Raw genomic sequence first — 24,719 nt, forward strand, 5'->3', positions numbered from 1 at the left:
TTATTCGACGCTCTACAGTCCACTAGGGCTCTAAGTGACTTATCATTTGTCACTTTTAATTTCAAGGTGATGAGGATACCTCATTACCAGGTGCAGAGACACATAATGATTGTGTGTCTGGAGCAACTTTAGTCAAGAGATTTGCAAATTCTTTTGAGGTTGCTGGATCAGTAGGGCGTTGCGCCCCTACTGACACCGACCGTTTTTTAGGGGTCCGCCTCGCTGTTGCGATTTTGCAACAACGTCGGACTTGCGATCATTGCCCTTTTTGGCATTCGGTCCATAATTACGTTGAGTACCTCTCGGTACTGGGCGTGGAGCATTACACTCATGAGCGTAATGTCCTATCTTTTGACAGCGATTGCAGAAATGCAATCGCTTGTAGTTCGAAAAGCGAGGTTTCTCGCTTTCGAATAAAAAGAGGTCCATAGGTTCTGGACCTCCCAGTTCGTGTCGTCTTGGAGGACGATATGATGGCGAACTAGCTTGAGCCTGTCTCAAGCTAAGGTCCTCCTGTTCCGCAACGGATATTGCTTCTTCAAGCGTATCTAGTTTCAAGCGGAACAAGTGCGTCTTTACGGGACCATCTGCAAGACTTTGCATGAACACCGTAATCAACGTGTGTTCGTGAACTGGGTTGTTCGTGATACAACTCGATAAGAGTCGTATGTGCTGGGCATATGCGTGAACATCACGCTTGCCTTGCTTAAGTTTCAGAAGCTCTGATCGAGCTCTGAACTCAGCCCTAGGCGGTTCAAACGTCTGTTTAAGCCGGGCTTTAAAGCCTCAAGCGACCCAAAGACATATGGGTCGCGCAACTTAAGGCCTAGTGCCCAAGTTTTGGCCCGACCTGCCAAATTTGATTGAGCGAATGCGATTTGCATTTGCTCGTCGACGATGTGACGTGCCCTTATGGCATCGTCCAACTCGACAAACCATCTCAAGAGGGAGTCTTCTTCGACTCCCCTATACTTAGAGATGTCAATCTTTAAGGTTTCGGGACGACGCGTTTGCGTCATCCCAGGTACATGGGTCTGTACCTGTTGTAACCTCAACAGTTCTTCCTGTTGAGAGCCTTGCTGAGTTAGCAAGGCTACCTTTTCCTTCTTCTCGTCAAGTTCATGTTGTATGAACTTGCGATGGCTGAATGGAGGGCATCTCTGTCCAAATTGGACAGCATTGCCAAGATTGCATCGCTTCCTACGGTCAAACTCATTCGTTCGACCGCACTCCTTTCTATGTCACTTAAAAAGGAGTAGCTATCACGCGAAACGTGATGCGTATTTCCGTTATCATCGAACATGTCCATGTTAAATAAGGAACTGTGGTCATTGGACGGACTACAAAATGCTACTAGTGTAACGGGGCACTACTGGCTGTACTGCTTCAGTACAAGTCCACTTCGCACTGCCTCAGTGCGAGTGGTGTCTCACGTCACTTCCCGTACACTAATACATGCAGAGGAATACTCTCTTTAAAACACATGCTTTAAAGAGGGTTAATTAAAAACCGTATTAATATAATTCAGTTTTTTTGTCTATCTACATAAAACTAACTTAATTATAAACTAATACAAAACATGTAAAAAAAGTCTTATTTGTCTTTGTCTTTGCGCGCGTCCAGCGCTGACTGGACCGCGGAGAAAGTAGATATAATGATCTATATGTACCAATGGATAAGCTTTTAGAACATTTGCCATTTAAAGTAATATTCTCCAAATATTATCTACCTTTTAGATAATATATTAATTAACAACCTTTAAGTGTCGATTTCATATAACGGTACACCCCGTTACATCGAACATCTCACGACCTTTGTTTCTTACAGGTTATAAAACCACTGGTTGGACCAAAAGACGCCAAGGCAGCACCGGCTTTAGCAGGCCAGCGAGGGCCTCGCCGGGACGCGGAGTATCTCTAGCGCGTTCGTCGCATGCTGCGATTTGGTTGAGGACACGCCGGTCTACAACAGAGGCTCAGCTAAGGAGGACAAGATTCTTGCGATGCTCGAAGTACTCTCGTCGCGCTTGGAGCGCATGAAAATGAGCCAGATCAAGCTCGGCGAAGACTAGTATATGCGCGGGGCCGTCGAGAGCGGATGCGCGAGGCCATCAAGAGCGGCTTGCTAGCATCGGCGCTCGGCGCGAACCTTGGTGCGGCTACGATGCGCATTGACGCGCTCAAGCAAGCTGAAGAGAAGCCGCCGATTAGGACGCCGCTCGTACGCGCCTTGACGCCAAGTAAGAAGTACTCGCCCTTTTTCTCGCTCGGGCCGCGTTTCCCGGCACTACCACCGCAGCCGTAGCATGAACGCGCGCGTGCGCCAGCACCGGCGCCGGTGCAGGTACCAGCAACGGCCGTGTACCACGCTGCCGGTGCGTATGGCGCGGGTTTCGCCGCAGCACAGCCACCGAGGTACTGGCATCAGCATATGCACGTTGGGACAACGGACGGGCGGCAGCGGAAGCTGACAGTGCGCAATTTCGATGGAACGGAGCACTACCGCGGTCTCGGCTCGTCTTCAGTTCTACGACTGAAGACGCACGTTTCTTCGCCAGGTCAGACCCCTTCTTCTCGTCGTTGCGGCCTTCGATCTGCTCTTCGGACCGCTGCGCCAACGAGGTCTTGCCTGAATCCCGTCGTACGTCGCACGTCGAGCAAAACACGACGATATCGCGAAGATCCGGCACGGTGTTCGTCAGCACTTCGTACGAGATGCGCGTCGCTCGTTCGCGCTCATGGGGCTACGATTGAGATTGTTGGTCGCATAATCAACAGCGTCGTCCCGGAAAAAGAGCGGCATATTGCACGCAAAGATCATGGCCCTTGCCATGTTTAGCACAGTTCTGTGCATGCGGTCTGCCTTGCCGTCACTTGCCTGATTGCGTGCTTCACTGATCCGGCGCGCGCCCCGGTCGTATTTCAGAAGAGGTCGACTTTTTATACTCTCCTCCTCCGTCGGTGCGCAGAACAAGAATCTTACATCCGAAGCGTCGTTCGAAAAACGACATAACACGTATCGACTTGCTTGTGATAATAGCGCTCGGCAGTGCCACTCAGGTAGTGGCCGAGGAGATCGACTTTTATGAACTCGGTCCATAGAAGCCCGTACGCCGCTCGCACCAGGGTCCCGAGTGTACCTGCCGAAAAGCAACGTCGGCATTACGACGCAACACTTAAAGAACATTGCTGCGCTGTCAGCAGAGCAGAAGGAACGACTGCTTCGCGGAATCAGCGATCATGTTGTGCACAGAGACACCGCGAGTGCGACGAGTCCGCGCACGTCACCTGCGCGAGCGCAGCAAGCAGCGCAAGCGACGTTGTCGAATTTTGAAAAAAGCGGCGCGACCGCGCGACCTAAGGTGAAGAAGAAACAGTGGCAGCGGCAGCCGCAGCTAAAAGTGTCGACGGCGATCACCGACGTCGTCAACCTCGCGTACGAGAAAGACCCGAGTTACTATGCATAAGCAATTCGCAGCATGATGCGCGCGGAGTGGGAGGTCGCAATGCGCGAAGAGATCAGCGCGCTTTAAGAGAACGGCGTTTGGCGTGTGGCAAAGAGAGGCGCAGGATCGAACCCGCTGCACTCAAAGTGGGTCTACACGACCAAAATGGGCGCTGAAGGCGAGCTGGAACGGCACAAAGCGGGTGGAAACGATCAAGTGCTCGGCGTGGATTGCAGTCTCAACTTTGCAGCGGTGAGGAAATCAGCACCGTCAAGGTGGTGCTGGCACTTGCGGCAACTTGGAGTGTGCCTGCTTAACCTGGCGACATCTTAAACGCGTATGTTAAAGCGGACAAGGAGGCCCACCTCGAGATCTGCCTGCAGGTGCCGCGCGGTATGGATGTTTCAGGTGAAACACTACGTGAGCTTGGCGCTGCGAACTCTGGCCAGGTCGTCGTCGAGCTTCGCAAAAGCCTGTATGTATCGAAGCAAGCAGGACGCCTCTGGTGTCAGCTGCTCCATGCGCAATCATAGACGCCGAGTTCGTTCGGTGTGTCACCAACATGTGTCTGTACTTCCGGCGTGACAGCGAGGATCTCGTTGTCGTCGGTGTGTACGTCGATATTCTGCTTGCGACAAGAACAAGCGCTGCAGCAGTGGAGAAGCTCCTCGAGGGTTTGGCGAAGCTACAGATCAACGACTTGAGCCACGTGCACAAGTTCCTCGGCATGCGTGACGATCTTTGCGATGACGGCGGCTACCGCATCGATCAAGAAGATGCGATTTGAGAGCTGCTACTCGCGCACGGCATGATAGACGCCAACGCGACGAAGACACCGATTTGCGAAGAGTGCTAGGAAGTGCTCAGCTACGACGCTGTGCTGCTCGAGACGACGAGCGCGAGGGCGGTCCGACCATCAACGTTTTAATCGCTTGCGAGGAGCTTACTGCGGGTGGCGCGATGCACGCGTCCGGACGTGGCGTTTGCTGTCCACAAGGCGACTCGGCAGATGCATGCGCCGCGCCTCCATGACTAAAAGCTTGCGAAGCGGGTTGCTTGGTACCTCAAGGGCACCGCGATGCTCAAGCTCACGACGTCGCTATCGCGAACGAGTCGGGACGCGCTGCAGTTGGCGGCGTACAGCGACGCTGACTTTGCAGACGACAAGCCGACCGCAAGTCGCTCACCGCAGAATGGTGCTCCTGAATGGGATGGCAGTGTCGTGGTGCGCCAATAAGCAGGGCGGTGTGTCACTATTAATTATGGAGGTGGAGTTCGTTGCCACGAGCGAGGTCGCACGCGAAGATCATCGGCATGCGGCAGATGCTGATAGAGGTCGGCATGGCGCCGGCTGTTCCCATGCCTCTGCATGTCGACATCCAGGCTGCCATCAGCCAGATGAAGGCGAGACGTCGACGAAAAAGGCGAAGCACATCGACGTGCGCCACAAGTTCGTAATGGACTACGCGCAGCGCGACGTCATTCGAGCGCAGCATGTCTGTTCCATGCTGATACTAGCAGACTTAATGACGAAAGCAATGGATGCTTTTAAGTTGGCGACGTTGCGCGGCTTGATGATCCTGGCGTAGTGGCTACCCGCGGCAGGGAGGAGCGCGGTGCACGAGCGGCGGAAACAGCGCGGTGCAGTGATGAGGCAGGAGGGACAACCAAGGCGCTCTGCGAAAACGAAGAGCGTGCAACAGTGATGACGCGGCTCAAATGGCGACGAGCGAACGACAACGACAGCGGCGCTGCTCAAGGACAGTGCGCTAGCAAAGATTGTGGCGCAGAGCAACAACCGGGAATACGCGAGCGAAAATGATGGTGTGGCGCTGCGCGCGACCGAGATGCGTAGCCTAGCGTTCACGAGGAAGAGTGTTTGAAATTGCATTTCTAGCCGTGTAGCAATTTTGGCATACATGAAACGACGCGTCTTTTCGATAGCGCTAAGGCGACGCATTGAAGGAAGCGAAGAGGTTTTTTAGGAGTCGGAAGCGACGTTAGAGAATGGTTGGTGTAGAGAGAACGCAGCTAGCTAGCGCAACAAGAGCAACAGAAGAGAGATGAATACAGAATCTATTTCACCTCGAATACCTCACGACCTTTATTGCTTACAGTTATTCGCATATTGAATTCAACAAGGCTACTTTTATAATAAGAGAGCCGTCTCAAGTGGTACGATGTGTTGGGAATTGGCTCGCATTTAATTAATGTAGTTGTTACGTTAGCAATGTCGTCTGAATTGAATGTACAGTTAAATCTCTACTAATTTATAGCCGCAGACCACCATTGCCCAGCAGATTTTTGCGGGTTTTAAAAAGGATTACACTAGGATCACAGTCGCACTCACTGCCAACGCCGATGGACCACACAAACTACCACCATTTTTTATCGGGCATGCCAAAAACGTCGCTGCTTCAATCGCAAGACTGGTTTTACAGCTAGAATTTTACTACCGGTCCAACAAGACAGCCTGGATGGCTGGCGTATTTTTCCAAGAGTGATTAAAACGCCTTGATGCAGATATGCGTGCAGCAAATCGCAACATTCTCCTGCTTATGGATGATACACCTTTGCATATTTTGGATGTGTCTCACTCCGAATGTTAAAGTATACCTGTTGCCACTAAATAACATCAAAGACCCAGCCAATGGATGCAGGGATCATTGCTGCGTTCAAGAAGCGATACCGACGCTTCCAGTTGCAGAATGCATTGGATCTTGATGAGCGGAACGAGCACCATCTTTGCAAGGTCGACCAACTTACCGCAATGAGGTGGTGCCTTGCAGCATTAAGCGGGACTTTGCAAATAACAGTGGAGAGATGGTTTTGCCACACCGGGTTGTTTGACAATGTAACAGGCGACATATCTCAGATATTGGAAGTGAAGCGTGTTGAGGAGGACCTAACCGTTGCTCTTGAGAGATTGCCTTTGCGAGATCCAATGTCGATTCAATTGCTGTTAAATGCTGATGAAAGTGGTACAGAGCATGTGTTTTGGAGTGATGAGGAGATCGCAAATCTCGTCTTCAGTGATCATAATGGTTTGCATGCCAATGGTAAAGCTGAGGAGGAGGAAACTAACCCGGGATGAAAAGCTGAAAGGGCTCTGTGGCGATCTCAATGATAATCTAGCAGATCCTGTTCAGCACCAAATGCATTGTCAGCTTCGCAGAATCCAGAACACTGTCCGGTGTGTAAATCTCCAGCAGTCAACACTTGATACCAGACTACGATAGTAATTAGAAACTCTTAAAATTTATTTTGGTCCTTTGGGCCATAACTGATGCTTTATAACTCAGTCACCATAGAACGATTTTGTTCCATACTTTTTAAACCTTATGATAGGTTATAACTTAGCAAATGACAAATTTTCGGAGGTTTTATCGTACTTAGAAAATTTAAGGTCTGATCGAAAAATCGAATACATTCTGCATGGAAAAGTCGTACCCACCCAGGCATGTCAAGCTACACATCCACACAAATCAAAGCAGTAAATTAGTGTTCTTGTCAAGTTTTAACGCATTTTTGTAGCTTACTAATAGGTGTGGTTGCGATAGCTCGACTTCAATTTTCTCCACAGTATGTTTATTATGTGGGTCGTAGAGTCTGACATAAAGGATTTTTGGCTCTAAGAGCCAGCGCCAACGTGGCGGACGTTCGACTGGAACGGAAAAGTCGTTATGACTTCGCGTAGTGAACGGCAAAATCCAAGGGAGGTCAGTGTATGTTACACGGAACGAGGCTCCCACTAGCACAAGAGGCACATGCAACCACCGGTACAAACACTATTATGGCCGAGGATCCGTCCATCCCCACAACTATTGGTAAATCGGTCGTTAGATGCAAGTTGACCATAAAAACGCGGCGTTCAAAAATGTCAAGGGCCTAAAGCACACTTGGCGAAGAAGTCAGACAGGGGGTACCTACGCTACTTCACCAATATGCCGATATTGTCAACTGCGACGACGCCTTTTCAGAAAATTCTCCACCTGAAACTCACTCATTGAGTAACGCAGGAGGAGTCCGAAACATCGGCGAAAACTCTTCTTCATTTCAAATAACGTCTCCGTGAGACTCTCACTCAAAAAATTTAAAGCAACCTTGTTGTTGTCCGAACCGTCTCTGACGTTGATGCATCAGCAATCTCGTCGAGGGGGTCAACTTGACATCTTGATGAGGTAGCAGTAATCTACTATACAGCTGCCTTCTCGCCTGGTAAAAATCCCGATCGGCTCAAGCAAGCCTGCTTTAACCACTGGTATTGTGCGCAGCATGTGCGTAGGCTAAGCGTATACAATAGGCCAATCTTGGGTGCGATATTAAAAATCTGACAAAGAGTGGCCGCAACTTGGTCTTGAAGACCGCAAACACTACATTTGTAGTAGATGCTTAGAATTTAGTTAGACTCGGTAACCAACCAGTCAGACTTTTAAGGGTGGTGATCGATCTGATATGATTGTAAGTTGACGTGATACTGAATTGAATGCATATTCGCTTCTTGGTGAGGCCGTCATTCAGGACACAAAAATGACACTTAGTGCGTGTAGCGGATCATCGATTGTTAAAGCTTACTCGTATCCGCTCAAAGTTTTGTTAAGAAATTCAAGACGTGATTTGCCATAATCCACCACCTATTAGAATTCCTGATAGAGATGTACGTTATAAAAGTGACCTGTTTCCTGGAGCTAAATACTATGTAAACACGGCAGTGGCGTATACCATGACGTCATTGACGTTTTCTTGCGCGTTAAGCACGCGGATGGAATAGTGCGTTGAAGTAAATATGTCTATTGACATCGACACTTTAAGTCAAGACGCCAAATATTGAGTGGCGGATTGTGCATGCTTGCAATAAGCTAACTGCGGCACTATACAGGCACAAACAATAATTTCTAGGAAGGCCGCTCATCATAAAAGCATGGTAGGATGTGCAACGTACAGTGCACTCGCCTTAGTCGATGGCTATTACCAAATGTTCATCCGAGGTGGCATTCCACATACAGCGGTTAGCACCCCAAGAGGTATGCTCTGGGAGCGGCTGGTTGAGCCCAAAGACCTTTACATTGCCCTAGCTATGTTTAATATCCTGGTGACGCAACTATTCCGCCCTCACAATCGTTATGCAAACAAGTATGCTGATACCGTATTTGTCCATATAGAGCAGTGTCGGTCAGATATGAATAATCTCGTAGCACTGCTCGAGTACATGCGCACCAATAAGTTATATGCCAACGCATTAAAGTGCAGTATTGTACGGAAGAGACCCCTTCTTAGGGTGTATTATCGAAAAAGCGAGGCCTTGGGGCGGATCCCACCAAGGTAGAGACGCCATCGTAAATTGGGCGCTTCCTTATAACCGAAAGATGTTACGTAAGTGGCTTGGTCTTGCTAACTACTTCCATAAGTACGGCGAAAACTACGCTGATACGGCTCACAATGGTGAATGATATGGAGTGAGAGGAAAATACTATTATGCGCATGATTTTTGGGAGCCTCGTTTTCAACTGATGATGGACGTTCCGGGTAGTACGACGAGACCCATCTTCCTCGACAGATGGTCCATCAGAGACCGAGCGCTTACCGCGCTCGAAAAAACGATTGGAGGTTCTCAATCCCTTCGCGCATCTCAAAAGATGAGCGTCCTCCAATGAGGGTCCTCAAGGGAGTATGCCTCCTTAGGGGCAAGGCCTACACCCTAAAAACAGAATGGGCATGAGTCCCCCCCACAAGAGGCACGGTAACCCTGCCTCTCTAGACAAATGGTGCAGCTTGTAGCGTGCACGACTACGGTCCGTTTTTCGAACCGTTCCCGGGAAGCATATAATTTGTCAAGTCAGACCTCGCGGCCTATGCTTTGCACATTCTGTACAAATGCTTCCCAAGCTTGAAAAAAGGGTTGGCATCCATGTCTGCTTACGAGTGTACCACCGATGCCGAAAAGAGGCATCGATCAAGAATTCCGTTTAGACCTCTTTGGTTATCACGTGGGGATCAGAAGGTTTGACGGACGTGGTTCCGGGTGATTCGAACGACGACGCTGACTCGGCGCAGTCACATAGCACGGGGGTAGCAGGTGACTTCTAACAGTAACCTCCAATTAAAGTAGGAGGTGCTTTCTCGCAGTAACTTAACGCATGATCGTCTACTGATCATTTGCATTACTAACGGCTGCCCTGATCCGTGCAGCTGCCAGCTCTGCGGCCTCACGGGCGACGCGCACGGGCTCAAACACCATGCGCAAATAAATTGATTATTAACAAAAAGCAATAATGCGATACAACTGGAAATTTATTTAAAATTAATATTGCAAAGTTTACAGGGGAAGAACAAGCATAGCCCTTCTTTATGCTAAATAAATCATTTAAAAAGTTTGGGCCCCCAGTTACCCTGGCTCAGAGTGGTACTGTTGGTTAGGGGGGGTGATGTAACGGGGTGTCCTGTTACATAAAAATTATTTCCTATAAGATGAATAATATTTTCATTTCCTAGGAGAGGAAATAAGTAAAGAAGTATAGAATTATTGTATTTATTAAGTTTGACTTAATAGCTCCAATATTACCAAATTTCGTAATGTTGATGCAATGAGACATTAATTCTATTGATTGAATAATTGAAGTTTAAATCAATCCCGCCAATCGTTATAAGAAACGATTGTGCGGTGCGCAAGTAGGCGCGATACATAGTTTGTTGTTAATATAATAAAGTCAGTAGTAGATAGAAGATCGTAACTTAGAACTTGATATCTTAATACAGTTTTCATTTTTCTCTATTGTAGGCCTTAGTCTAGATCCTCTGAGCTAAGTTCTCTTAGCTTCGTAAATACCTTCTCTGTGCCTTTGCGTACGTTTCGAGGCACCTCAACTTCACTGTAATAAGTGTAGGTTAACTAGTACTGTTATCAGTACCCATGAATCGATATTCACTGTGAGCTATTACTTTCGCAAGTCTGCAGGTTGACGACGAGCTTGTTCATTTGTGAGGATTGCCTGCTCCTAAATTATGTTGGGCTCAGGGCCCAAGGTCCTGCGCAATGCAGCTAAAGCATCCGCGGCACCACGTTCTGGGAACGGATTGGAGCCCGACGAGATTTGTTCACACGACGAGGCGTGTACGAGCGACGTTATTTTTCCTCATCCTCGATGAAAGGTGAATTTTATATTCCACCATCTTATGATCGTCGATGCAACGGGGCACGTTTCACTGTTCAGTACTAGTTAACCTTACACGATTACAGTGTAGGTAGGGTGCCTCGAAATTTCACGTTACACAAGAGTACAGAGGAAGGTTTCTAGGTAGCTAAATGTCTTTAGCTACCAAAAGGTAATTTAATGGATTAGAATTAGGGAGCAGTGGAACTGTATTTTCTTATAACTAATTTCCTACGTAACGAGGTTATATCTACTTCAGAACTTATACTATTAATATCTAATTAACTATGGCGCTCCTTGCGCACCGCACAATTGTGTCTAGAAACGATTGGCGGGGTTGCTTTAGACTTAAATCAACCAATCAATAGAGCTAATGTCTTATTGTATCAATTGTACTAAATTTGGTATTATTGGAATTATTTAAGTCAAAAATTTTAATGACGATATGATAGTTTTGCACTTCTTTATTTATTTCCTCTCATAAAAAAAATATTTATTATTTTTCTTATAGAAAAAATTACTTATGTAACGGGACCCCGTTTCATCACTCTCTTTAACCAACAGTCACCCTAGTGATTGATGCAAGGTGACAGAAAAAATATTAGTCTTTTCCTGTAATTGGCATTTTTTATTAGTAAAAATACCGATTTTATCTGCAGTATGATTTTAACCAAAATACCAATTTTATTTGCATTTGATTATAATAAAAAAAACTGATTTTATTTGCATTCTTGAATTTGACCAGAATCAAGATGGCGACAAACAAGTCTTGCGCGTTTGCCGCGAGGCCGCTAAGCTGGCAGCTGCACGGATCAGTGTAGCTGTCAGTAAGGCAAATGTTTCAGTAGACGCTAATACGTCTACTGCGGGGGATATGTCACCTCCTACTCCCATTGGAGGTGACCGGGGTATGTCATCTGTTGGTGACATTGCAGATGACGGGGACAAGTTACCTGCTACGCCAATTGTAGGTGGCTGATCCAAGTCACCTGCATCGCCCGACTCAGTGGAGACTGAGAAGGCCGCCGGATCACCCGGGGCCGAGCCCGTTGAACCTTTGGGTTCTAACGTGACTACGAAAGAGGTGATGGCGTGGTTGTTTATCTCGTCGGACCTCTTTGGTGAAGAGTCATCATCAGATTACTCCGAGGGCGATGACCACTCTGGTGATGATACTATACATCACCAGGAACTACGTGGTCGCGATGGTAAGAGAGCCGCTGGTGGTGCTAGTTTGCATCACCAGAAAAGGAGTTAATCTAGGGATCGCTCCCAGGGCCAAGTTAACAAATTAACCTTAACATGAGCCAACAGGAGAGATACCGCAATACGTTGCGGTTTGCTTCTGAAAAGAGGCCTTGGTTACCCTCCAAGAAATACATCATTCGCTGGTCTGTTATGACCAACGATGAATTTCATATTCCGTCACTCGACTCATCCAGGCTTCACAAGCCTGGTGAGAATGAAACGGAATTCTTCCTCGACGCCATTTACCGGCATCGGTGGCACACTTGCAAACGGGCAAAGGATGTCGAACCTTTGTCCCAAGTTTAGACAGCCTTCGTACAGAATGAACAAAACATAGGCCGTAAGGTCTGGCTTGACAAGCTAACCGCTTTCCGTGAACGATTCGAGAAACGGACCGTAGTCGGTGCACGCTATAAGTTGCACCGTTTGTCTAGAGAGGCAGGGGGGGACTCATGTTCATACTGTTTGAAGGTGCAGGTCATGCCTTTAAGGAAGCATATTCTCTTAAAGATCCGATTTGAGGACTCTCATCTCTTACGATATGTGTCAAGGGATTAAAAACCTTTAATCCTTTTACGAGCGCGGGAAACACTCGTTCTCCGATGGACCTTCTGCGAGGAGGATGGGTCTCGTCGTACTGGATGACGAAACTCGGAACGTCCAACATCAGTTGGGAACGAGGTTCCCAACTATCATGCGAGGGTGGATACCCTTGCCAACGAACGAGATAACTCGTTCGAACCCCGTTTGCCTAACGATGGTTCAAGAAACTTTCAACAAGAAAGCGCTTCTCACCACCTGAATCCATCAACGGATGTGAAGGAGAAGGAAAGATCGGGTTCGCCTCGTCAGATGAGCCCGGTTCAACATCGTGATTTGGATCACACCCGTTATTATTTTAGGGAAAATCTTGATCACTAGCAATCTCGTCGTCGCGAGTAAGCGGTGGCGGTCGATAATGTTTCTCGTGACCAGTTGAAAAGTTGCGCCCAGATTGCGACTGAACAACTGGCGAACGAAAGGACATATCAGTCCCTTCAAAACGAGCTGTTGACAGCTCGTCAGAAGATCTCTTCTTTATAGGAAATAGTGGATCGTCTAGTTCAAGAGAATCAGACCCTGTTCCGAACAATAAGTCTTTGACTCAGAATCCTCAGGCTTTGGCTAATGCCCTTGACCGTTCCGGTAAAATCCAGAATCGGAAGAAGCCTCGTGCTGATGGTACGGGCAGAGACGCCCATCATAAAATGCAGGATGCGTAAGCATACTACGACGCAGCTCGATCGTGTATGCATTGTCTTGGCGATGTAGATACAGAAACGGGCCGACATACCTGGGCAGTAATTTATTACTACCTACATTCGTCACTACGTGCTTTAGTAAGTTTACCGCAGACAGTAGGACTAGGTCATTAATTTTAAAATGAAAGTATGTTTGTTGTTCCATTTTTGTCTAAGCTCCGTTTCTGTCCACTGAATTGTTGATGGCAAATTCAACCATTGGCAAGAACTCGCTCCAACACTTAAAAGTGTGGACGTATCCGCGAAGTATCTCTTCGAAAATACGGTTTGCACGTCCCGTCTGACCATCTTTTTCAGGATGATCAGAAGTTGAAATTTTAACTGTGTTCAGATCTGAAACCAGTTCACGGGGTAACCCATGGAGTCGAAATATCGGGTCAATAAAGACACGAGCATAGCCTTTGGCTGTGGTCGACTCCGGGACGGCAGCAAGATGTACCGTCTTGCTAAAACGGTCAACAAAAAACAAGATTGCCATTATTCGTGTGGGTGTCTTCGAAGAGACGAAGTCCTTAGATATGGACTGCCAACACTCTGCCGGAACAAGCAGAGGTTGTAACGGAGCACAGATAACGCGCTGGGCTCTACACGTTCACAAACTTCGCAAGCACGTATATACTTGCGGACGAACTTAGACTAGCATGGCCAGTAGAAGTCACGACTTATTGTGAGATAAGCCTTTTCACGTCCACGATAACCACTTATTGGTCCATTGTGGTACTCATACACGAAGCGTAATCGCAGATCATTGTTGGTAGGGATGACGGCACGAGGTGTGTCGCGCCAGCAATGGCTGTATAATACAATAAACCATTTCGTGTTGTATATCTATCTGTTGAGGATCGGTACAAGTTCGACAATCCTTTCAAAGATCGTTGTGATGGTTTACTAAGGTAATCCATCAACTCTTTAAGAGCCTTATCTTCTTGATAAGCTATTCTAACGTCGGTCGAGTAATGTTGACGACGGAACACTTATTGTTGCAGCAGTAGCCTTATGCTCCCTATTGATTTGCGCAGCCGGCTCAAAATCGGGCCGCGCGAAAGGGCAACAGCGACGACATTAAGTCGTTATGGTTTAAACTCTACGTAGAAGTTTTACTCCGCAAAGAAAGAAAACCATCTCGCCATTCTTTGCGAGAGGTGTGCACTGTTTACGGTCGTGCGTAAAGACGCATGGCACGTGTATACAATGAACGGTCTATCTCCCAAGAGATAGACCCTAAACTTAGGCAGGGCATATTTCATGGCAAGGGGTTGAAGCTGACGCGATTGATAACAGACAACGCGCTCTGCGCCGTCTGTGTCATATTGCATTAACGTTCAGCCGATTGCAAAATTGCTGGCGTAATCGATGGACGAAAGTGTCCTCACTGAGAAGACTCGAATGGAACGATTTGACCCAATCCTGGGAATCTTTGAAGACAATTTCTTTATGTAAGGATTTGATAGAACTCAAGGATGTATCCCTTGATCCCTTCCGAGCGAGTTGCCTAAGGATAAACGAACTCGACACGGAATCGACCTGTATCACATCGTAACCACGTCCGAATGGTTCTCACACTTATGCGTAAGCACAAGTTGTATGCAAATCTTAAGAAGTATATATTCGCTGCAAGTGAAATACCACTTCTTGGGTGCATTGTGGGTAAACACGGTGTACGGGGGCCGGATCCAGAAAAGATCAAGGCTATCACCGATTGGCCCGTGCCAGTCGATGTAAAGGGACTTAAAAAAAGTTCCTCGGTTTAGCGGCGTACCTGCACAAGAACTCACGCAATTATGCCCGAATGCATCTTCTTCTTTGCTGAAGAAAATGTGAAGTGATTATGGAACGCTGATTGTCAGCGTTCCTTCGAGGGTATCAAGAAAAGCTTGATGCAATCGCAATCTAGGCGATTGCTGTAACGGGGCACTACGACTTGTACTGCTTCAGTACAAGCCCACATCGCACTGCTTCAGTTGCGAGTGGTGCCTTACGTCACTTCACGTACACTAGTACGTGCAGAGGAAGACTTCTCTTTAGGACAACAACATTAAAGAGGGTTAAATGAAAACTGTATTAATATAATTAAGTTTCTCTTCTTTCTATTTGTTAATGCTAACTTAATTATAAACTAATACTAAACATGCAATTGAATTCTTATCTGTCTCTCTCTCTTTGTTTACGATTACAGCTGATTAGTCTGCGGGATAAATAGATATAACGTCTTATACCTATTTATGGATAAGATTTCCGAGCATTACTATATAAAGTCATATTTATCAAGTATTATCTATTTAAGATAATATATTAATTAACAACCTTAAGTGTTAATTTCATGTAACGACTACATCCCGTTACAATTGCTGACCAAGACTGACCTTTCCATATGATCTTTGAGCTGCTGAAAACCCATTCATTCTCAGGAAATACTCTTTTTGACCAAATATCGGCCACGTACTTGTCATCTGTGACAGATACGCAAATCTACTTGACTTTGCCACTACGCAGATCACGCAAGAACCGTTTCGGTTCTAGCGTTGGGCAATTGAGTTATCTCCGAAATTAATTTGGAGGCGCTATCAGATCAAGTGCATAAACGCCTACATTTGTCCATTGTTTACTAAGACATTGATTGTCTCAGCTTCTTCTTTGGAAGTTATTACTAAAGGTACCTGGGAACCTTCGATCAAAAGTTTCAGGGGACTTCTTTCCACAGAAATTATTTGGGGAGTATCCTCCCCAACTGCCTCCTCCTGTGGTTGCGTTACCACAGCGAGGCCCTCTACGATCGATTCTCCAGTCGATCTAGGACTTTCGCACTGTCTCGCATAGACTGTTGTTTTAAACTTTCTTGGATGTTGCTTTTTAAGCAGGCATCCTTGTTTCGTACCACTCAACACCTTCGAGTGGTCGAACTTCGACGCTGCCTGTGCTTGTGCACAGCCGTCGCGATCTAACTCTACAATGTGTTGGATATTCACACTAAGGTCTTGTGCAGTCATGCTAACGACCAAACCTTAAGTGAGGCCATCGCACTCACTCGTAGGACATCCACATGCTTGTAAACGCTCCAAGACGTTCATCAGTTGGCCATCTGATGAACAAGAGACAGGGATCGTCCCGGCTTGATGCTCTTAATTTATACATGGCTCGTACTTTCTCAGCCATGGTAATCCATGGACGATATCAAATTTGTCATCTAAATCTGGTACGATGAAATCATCATCGTACTATTTACCCTTTAACGTGTATTGGATACCAACTACACGTTTCTCAACCGTCACAGATACGCCTGTTGCTAAGGGCACTGTCATCCTCGTTAGAAGAATATCGCGCTCATTACATTTGAGACTGCAATCTTCTAGCGATTGGTGTCTAATAAAATTATTTGACGCCCCACAATCGACTAGGGACTAAAGGGGCAACTTATTTGACCTTTTTTTCAGGGTGATGAGGTTAACCTCATCCCCTGGGGCAGTTACACACAAAGTTTGTGTGTGAGGAGCAACTTGAATCAATAAGCCTGCAAATTTTTTCAACGTTGCTGGATCAGTAGGGCGCTCCGCACCTACTGACCCCGAACGTTTTTTACGATCCGCCTCCAGTTGCGATTTCGCAACAGCGTCGGATCCGCTTCCCCCGCTATTCCTAGCGAGAGGTCGGTCTTTTTGCTCAGTGTATTAGGCACTCGCCGCGGGGGACTACACTTATATGCGTCGTGGCCCATTTTTTGACAACGATTACATTTCTGTAATCGTTTGTAACTTGATGAGCGAGGTTTCTCGCTCTTTACATACGAGAGATCCATGAGTTCTGGACCTCCGTTTTCTTGTCGTTTCGGTGAACGATAAGCACCAGAGTGGACAAAAGCCTGTTTAAGACTAAGTCCTCCTGTTTCGCTACTTCGACTGCTTTAAACTCAGAGATTTCGATCTTTAAGCTTTCGGGTCGACGCGAAAGCGTCGCTCCATTAGCAGCATATACATGCTGCTGTCTCAACAGTTCCAACTGTTGAGCACCCTGTGCTCTCAACACCTCTGTGTGTTGAGAGCCTTGCTGGTGAAGCAAGGTTACTTTCTCTTGGGCCCCGTCGAGTTCTTGTTTAAAAAATGAACTCGGCTATGGCCGCATGCTGTTCATTTCCGCCCAGAGTGTACAGCATAGCGCCAACGGCTGGCCTGCCTTCGACCGAACTCTTTGTTTGATCGCTCTCCATTCGAGGTCACTCAAATGAGGAATCCCCTCGTGCGTTGCGTGAAAACCTTCTCGAGGACCTTAGAAGCTCTCTCCTTCTTCATTCAACATCTCCATGTTTGATGGAACGTGCGTGGGCAGTTAAACGAACTACAAGTGCTACCAGATGTAACGGGGCACCCATCACTAGTACTGTTCAGTACTAGTTAACCTAACACTGATTACAGTATAGGTAGGGTGCCTCGAAACTTCACGTTACACAAGAGTACAGAGGAAGGTTTCTCGGTAGCTAAGGGTCTTTAGCTACCAAAAGGTAATTCAATGGATTTAGAATTAGGGAACAGTAAAGCTGATTAACATAATAAGTTTCCTACCTAACGATCGTCTGTCACTACTGAACTTATTATATTAATATCTAATTAACTATGGCGCTCCTTGCGCACCGCACAGTCGTGTCTTGAAACGATTGGCGGGGTTGATTTAGACTTAAATCAACCAATCGATAGAGCTAATGTCTTGTTGCATCAATACTACCAAATTTGGTATTATTGCAACTATTAAGTCAAAAGTAATAAAGATAATAATTTTGCAATTCGTTATCTATTTCCTCTCATAGGAAACACTTATTATTCCTCTTATAGGAAATAATATTTTTTACTCCTCTTATAGGAAATAATACCAATGTAACGTGACTCCCCATTACAGTCGAGGAAAGGTGCTAAAGAGATTACTCACATTTGAGTTATTTACAAACTCAGCCCATGCTTGATTCTTTCTTAGCCAGCAGTCTTTCTCATTGAAGTAGACTATACCGTAGAAGCTAAAATCAATCAATTAATTAAGTGTGAATACGATGACCAAAATCTTGGACGGGAGAACGTGTAGCAAGGAGATCGAAGCAGAGCTTAAGGAAACAATCCTGGCACTCAAATTAATGCCTTCGATAGCGTTGCTACTCGTAGGCACTAGCCAGGACTCAAAGACGTATATTCGGCTTAAAAAGAATGCATGCACACGCGTGGGTATCACTTCGCAGTTGTACGAGCTGTCCGAATTTGTCGGTCTAACCGAGCTACTGACTCTGATCCAGTCACTCAATGCGAATACGAGCATACACGGTATATTGTTGCAGCTTCCACTTCCTAATCACTTAAAATCGTTCGAGAAAACACTTTTAGAGACCATTAGTCCGTATAAAGACGTCGATGGACTGCATTCGCACCACTTCGCGCGGTTAGCGGAACCAATTAAAAAGGGAAATGTGGAGAAAGAGTTTCGGCTGCAGCCTTGCACGCCCGCGGGTTGTATCGAGATTTTGGCGAGAAGAGGCATCGAGTTGACGGGCAAGAATGTAGTCGTCGTCGGCCGCGGGCAGCTTGTCGGACTGCCACTGTCACTCATGTTGCTGGCTAACGACGCTACAGTGACAATGTGCCACTCTAAAACAACGAATTTGATTGACAAGGTTCGACAGGCAGATATCGTAGTCATCGGAATAGGCCAACCGGAATTGGTGAAAGGCGAATGGCTTGCTGAAGGAGTTGTGGTCGTCGATGTTGGCATCAACTATGTCGACGACGCAAGCAGTAATAAGGGACACAAGATCGTTGGTGACGTTCATTTTGCCTCTGCTATTGATCGCGTATCGGCTATTACGCCAGTACCAGGTGGCATCGGACCCATGACAATTGCTATGCTGTTAAAAAACACAATTGAGTGCGCTAGATTTGCAGCATTGCACAGCAAGTGAAGCAAAGCACGTGTTATAGCTGCATATCCTTATATAATGTCCTTTTCATTGCATTTTGGCCTTCATAAAGTATGAAGTCTATTGTACTTTGTAGTATTGACATCCATTTATAAACTAATTACAGATAAGGCAACACCGAACTCAATTCGCCAAAGACGAGTTTGATCCGTCGTACGTGAAGCCAGCAAATGTGTACGACAAGTTTCTAAGCGTGCTGTTCCTTTCACTTCCTGTTTCAGTGCTACCAAACATGCCATTATACAAGCCTGCTCCGACTCCAGCTGCCTCAGCTGCAGCAACAACATTGTGCGCTGGGTCTCGTCCAGCAGCACCTCCGCTGCCGCTTTTTTTTTGCAATTCGTCAGTTGCTATACTAAGGCCAGCGCTATCTATTTGCGCCAAGGGTAGCTTTGTGAATTCCTCTTCAAAATTTGCAGCATCAATCGGGTCGGTGTATTGACACGGACGATAAAGAGGATGCACTTGACGATTATACAACAAGTTCCAGTCGATGTCTGCAAAGAACGGGTGATAAGTAATTTCACGGACATCGATAGCTCCTAGGCGCTTAGCAGGATCACGCACAAGCAGGCCTTCGATAAGATTCATAGCCTCCGGTGTCAAACCTTGAGGAAACGCTAGCTCAGCATTACGAAGGCGATTGAATAACTCCTGACGGTCTTGGGTATACCACGGCGGCCTTCCAGTGAGCATTTCAAAAAGTACCATGCCCAAATTCCACCAATCGACAGCTGTACCATGACCGACACGATTAAGTATTTCGGGTGGCAAGTATTCAGGTGTCCCACACATTGTGTAGGTCCCATTAAGTTCGCTAGTGATACCTTCCTTGGCCAATCCGAAGTCCGCAAGCTTGACATGGCCATCCACATCAAGCATTATATTTTCTGGTTTCAAGTCTCGGTATACAATACCTTGCTCGTGCAAATGAATTAGCGCTAACACAATCTCAGCCGCGTAAAATTTGGCCATTGCCTCGGGAAAACACCCACATCGACTAAGGTGAAAGAACAAGTCACCACCTGGACAGTAATCGAGAACAAAATACAATCTGTTTGTTGTTTGAAATGCGTAATGCAGACAAACCACAAAAGGGTGCGATATCGAGGCTAAAACTCGACGTTCAGTCCTTGTGTGTTCAACTTGCTGCTTCTTCACAATCGCAGGCTTGCTAAGAATTTTGACGGCAAACAATTGAGATGAATGTTTTTTTCGCACCAAAAGTACTTTGCCGAATGAGCCTTTGCCGATCATACGCAAAACGTCAAATTGCTTTAGAGTGACCTTATGACGTAGCTGATCCGAGCTCTTACCATCGTCATAACTCGCTTCGTCCTCAACATCTTGAAGAATAATGCTTCGCCGCTGTTCCAACAATGGTGGCACATTAAACGGCTCCACTCGACTACTTTCCATCGATAGTCCATTATCTAAAGAATTTGTTCGATTTTTATACCCTCTTGATCTCAAGCTCTGGTCATCCGAGGCTCTTCGCGCTGTAAGGTTCTTATACACACTGAATTCTTTAGATCCAACTCGCTTAAGGCCACTACGCGAGCTTGTAGAGCCCTTATCAGCCGAGCAACCTCGACTTCTGCAACCACGCGTGCTGTTACAACCTTCCTCAGTCTCATGTGACATCGACTCTGAGTCAGTCTTCTGTTCGAATGTGCTACTTGATAGCGGTCGTCCCGAGTTTAGAAACGAAAATCCATTGTATGAGCTCAACAGCCCATTATACGACGCGCCGTCTGTGTTTGAAGACAAACCTTCAAACACAGGTGGCGCGTTTGCTTCGTGCGTAAGAAAGTGGCGAATCAGGCGCACACTTGAGTGAAAGCCACGATTCCCACAGCACTCCGTGCATCGATCTGTGTCAACTTTGCAATTCTCGAGACTAATAAGCATCAAGACTCCACGAAGCCACCTATCCAGTTCTAATTGGCGCTTGCGCAAAAAGGTTGGGTCCAATGACCGCATCAATGTTCGAGTTGGAACTGCAGAAATACGCACTGATTCGCTTTTTAGCTGGTGCGCAAGTTGCTTGAAATCATGAAAACGTCGATAAATTGTCCACTGCTTTTCGCTGACGATACACTCAATCTCTAATCGAAAGACGGCGTACAACTTGTGGGATACCTGGTCTCGTGCAAACGAAAACCCTTTAATGCGATTTAAACGACCTGCCGCTCCTACCGGCAAATACCCTGATGAGCTCTTGATCTGAGCTTCGGAGTTTTTGAAATTTTCGGCCCACATTCGCTCAAAATATTCGCGTTGTTCCGCTGGTTGCGCTGGTCGTTGGTCTTTTGGCAACAAACTTGCAATCGCCACGTCATCTTGCCTGCTCGTTGTGAAATTAAACGAACTGCCTACCGACGCCACGGAAGAAATCGAAGCGGCGGACATTAAAGGGCCTGTGCGGCTACTCGCGTCAACGTCATCAACGTTAAGTATGTGGAATGGGTCGCGCCTTGGCGGCACGGAGGTCGATCTATCGTTGAGGTTAGCGGACATTCTGCGACTCAGTTAAAGTAAGACAATACAAAAAGTGTCGCTTGGCAAGCACAAATTTTACGCACTTGTAAGAAATCCCATTAGACTGCACCTTACCCAAGGGTACATGCGCGTAAGCTGGGAAGTCGCGCGAAGGTTTTCGCTTTTTGTCTTCCCTGTGGTCGACAATGGCATAGAAGAGATCAGAGAGAAGAATGAATGATAAATACGGATCAGGGCCGCGGTCGTGGGGGGATAGCTTACACCATGACACCTGAGGTGACGGACGCAAAGTAGAGCCGACAAGCGGAAGTGTTTGTGGTGGTACCGGTATTGTAAAGTTCCCCTTTGCACACCGCCTTTCCCTTTCGGCTTGGACAAACCAGTTAGAATCATGCATACAATTGACTGCATTGAGATAAATGAATAGTGATCACGCATTAATTAATCAGTACTAAGAATGAGCATTCTACATCGGCACCTATGTACTGAGCTAACATTGAGGCGTTGCGTTGCGTCAATATGATGTACATTAAAACGCGCGCCAAGTGGGCTTATGTGCTGCCAAGGTGCATAGCTTATACCGTTTCGATTGTTGCTATTAAACCAATGATATCGATTGAGCTTTAGGGCAACATAACTTAAATTTGGAAAAACAGGAGCGCAAATACCGCGGCATGAGATTGCCAGCTGCATTTACACTCTTTTCGTAATTGGTCGATAAAGTACCATTTTTATGGAAAACCTCCAATTGCAACGCATCATATAAAACATCCAGGGCGGGGGGATTGGTGCCAGTTTAAAGTTTAAAGAAGAAAAGGCAAAGAGAAGTAAAAGCGAGAGCCCATGGCGTCTTCCGGACTCGATCCCATTGACGTCGATGGAATTATTGAGAAGCTACTGAGCGTACGCGGAGCACGTCCTGGCAAGCAAGTCAATCTTTCGGAGACTGAGATTCGAGGTTTGTGTCTTCACGCGCGCGAAGTGTTCTTAGCACAGCCTATTCTGGTGGAGCTGGAAGCCCCAATTAAGATTTGCGGTATGTTTTTACAGCTTTAGGCCGTTAGTTTTTTTGGACATGCATAACGCTTCCGTTGCGCCAGGCGATATCCACGGCCAATATTACGACCTACTGCGTCTATTTGAGTACGGCGGCTTTCCCCCGGACGCCAACTATTTGTTCCTTGGGTGAGTCATTACTAATGCATGCATAGTGCTCTGCGCATTCGCGTCATTTTTTTCTACAAGGTCAATCTGACGATTATGATGCTCCTCACAGTGACTATGTGGATCGTGGCAAGCAAAGTTTGGAGACAATTTGTCTGCTGCTGGCCTACAAAATCAAGTACCCCGAGAACTTTTTTATTCTCCGCGGCAACCACGAGTGCGCTTCTATAAATCGGATCTACGGGTTCTACGACGAGTGCAAGCGCCGTTACAACATCAAATTGTGGAAGACGTTCACGGACTGCTTCAATTGCTTGCCCGTTTCCGCTATTGTGGATGAAAAGATATTCTGTATGCACGGTGGCCTCTCACCAGAGCTGAGTCAGATGGAACAGATTAAGCGCTTTGTTCGTCCAACGGATGTCCCTGACACGGGTCTTCTCTGTGACCTTCTTTGGTCGGACCCTGATAAGGATATCATGGGTTGGGGTGAGAATGATCGTGGTGTGTCTTTCACATTTGGTCCTGACATAGTGAGTCAATTTCTTAAGCGCCACGATCTTGACTTGATATGCCGAGCCCATCAGGTGGTGGAGGATGGCTATGAATTTTTTGCAAAGCGTCAGTTGGTGACGCTATTTTCGGCACCAAATTACTGTGGCGAATTTGATAATGCTGGTGCTATGATGTCTGTGGACGAAACGCTTATGTGCTCATTTCAAATACTCAAGCCGGCAGAGAAGAAGCAGCGCTATGCTTACAATGGTCTAGGAGCGCAGCGTCCCGCGACGCCGCCCCGAAAGTAGGAGTAGGTTGTGCTTGAAAGATAGGTGGTTTCTCGAACTGACCTTAGCAGAATGAGCCGCCTTGGCTTCTTGCATGCATAGTCATCTATCAATACATGTAATTTGAATTTCCTCGTCGTGCTCACACGGCTTCTTAGGTGTAAAGTGTGATCCTGTTTATCTATACCTTGGAAAGATTTGACCAGGAAGAATGCTTTTATTATCACTTCCACACACGCATTTAGCTGCCGTGGAATTTTGCTAGGATTGAGCTTAAATGCTAGGCTATTCGTGGAATGTAAGAAAAAAGTCTGATCAAGAATAAACCATCAAATTCACGCTATTATGAGATCTTTCTTTACACGCTTCATCGTTTATTGACTACTATAGCAGCCACGCTCTACTTACGCGCACAACTTCAGCAAGTTTGTAACGGGGTGTAAAGTTACATGAAATTAACAATTAAAGGTTGCTAATTAATATATTATCTAAAAGGTAGATAATATTTGGAGAATATTACTTAAAATGGTAAATGTTCTAAAAGCTTATCCATTAATACATATAGATCATTCTATCTACTTTCTCCGCGGTCCAGTCAGCGCTGGACGCGCGCAAAGACAAAGACAAATAAGACTTTTCTTACATGTTTTGTATTAGTTTATAATTAAGTTAGTTTTATGTAGATAGACAAAAAAAACTGAATTATATTAATACAGTTTTTAATTAACACTCTTTAAAGCATGTGTTTTAAAGAGAGTATTCCTCTGCATGTACTAGTGTACGTGAAGTGACGTGAGACACCACTCGCACTGAGGCAGTGCGAAGTGGACTTGTACTGAAGCAGTACAGCCAGTAGTGCCCCGTTACACTAGTAGCATTTTGTAGTCCGTCCAATGACCACAGTTCCTCATCCAACATGGACATGTTCGATGATAACGGAAATACGCATCACGTTTCGCGTGATAGCTACTCCTTTTTAAGTGACATTGAAAGGAGTGTGGTCGAACGAATGAGTTTGACCGTAGGAAGCGATGCAATCTTGGCAATGCTGTCCAATTTGGACAGAGATGCCCTCCATTCAGCCATCGCCAAGTTCATACAACATGAACTTGACGAGATGAAGGAAAAGGTAGCCTTGCTGAATCAGCAAGGCTCTCAACAGGAAGAACTGTTGAG

The 24,719-nt window shown here is 46.4% G+C and overlaps 3 protein-coding genes across 3 annotated transcripts; 2 read left to right on the forward strand and 1 right to left on the reverse strand.

Annotated features, from left to right (window-relative positions):
- Positions 1 to 18,177: 18,177 nt before the first annotated feature.
- CCR75_007279 (uncharacterized protein) lies at positions 18,178 to 19,074 on the forward strand (the record flags this gene model as incomplete). Its single annotated transcript, XM_067965340.1, has 1 exon — positions 18,178 to 19,074. One exon carries the CDS (start codon positions 18,178 to 18,180, stop codon positions 19,072 to 19,074), a length of 897 nt encoding a protein of 298 aa, XP_067822871.1.
- Positions 18,202 to 21,786, reverse strand: CCR75_007278 (uncharacterized protein; the record flags this gene model as incomplete). Its single annotated transcript, XM_067965339.1, has 2 exons — positions 18,202 to 21,613; positions 21,704 to 21,786. 2 exons carry the CDS (start codon positions 21,784 to 21,786, stop codon positions 19,216 to 19,218), a joined length of 2,481 nt encoding a protein of 826 aa, XP_067822872.1. The 3' UTR covers positions 18,202 to 19,215.
- A 635-nt stretch (positions 21,787 to 22,421) lies between these two features.
- CCR75_007277 (uncharacterized protein) lies at positions 22,422 to 23,677 on the forward strand. Its single transcript, XM_067965338.1, has 3 exons — positions 22,422 to 22,630; positions 22,659 to 22,779; positions 22,871 to 23,677. Exons 1-3 carry the CDS (start codon positions 22,438 to 22,440, stop codon positions 23,562 to 23,564), a joined length of 1,008 nt encoding a protein of 335 aa, XP_067822870.1. The 5' UTR covers positions 22,422 to 22,437; the 3' UTR covers positions 23,565 to 23,677.
- The last annotated feature ends 1,042 nt before the right edge of the window (positions 23,678 to 24,719 follow it).

Source organism: Bremia lactucae (assembly GCF_004359215.1).
Source record: "Bremia lactucae strain SF5 chromosome Unknown BlacSF5_NotPlaced_17_SHOA01000003.1_2250557bp, whole genome shotgun sequence".
Lineage (NCBI taxonomy): Eukaryota > Oomycota > Peronosporomycetes > Peronosporales > Peronosporaceae > Bremia > Bremia lactucae.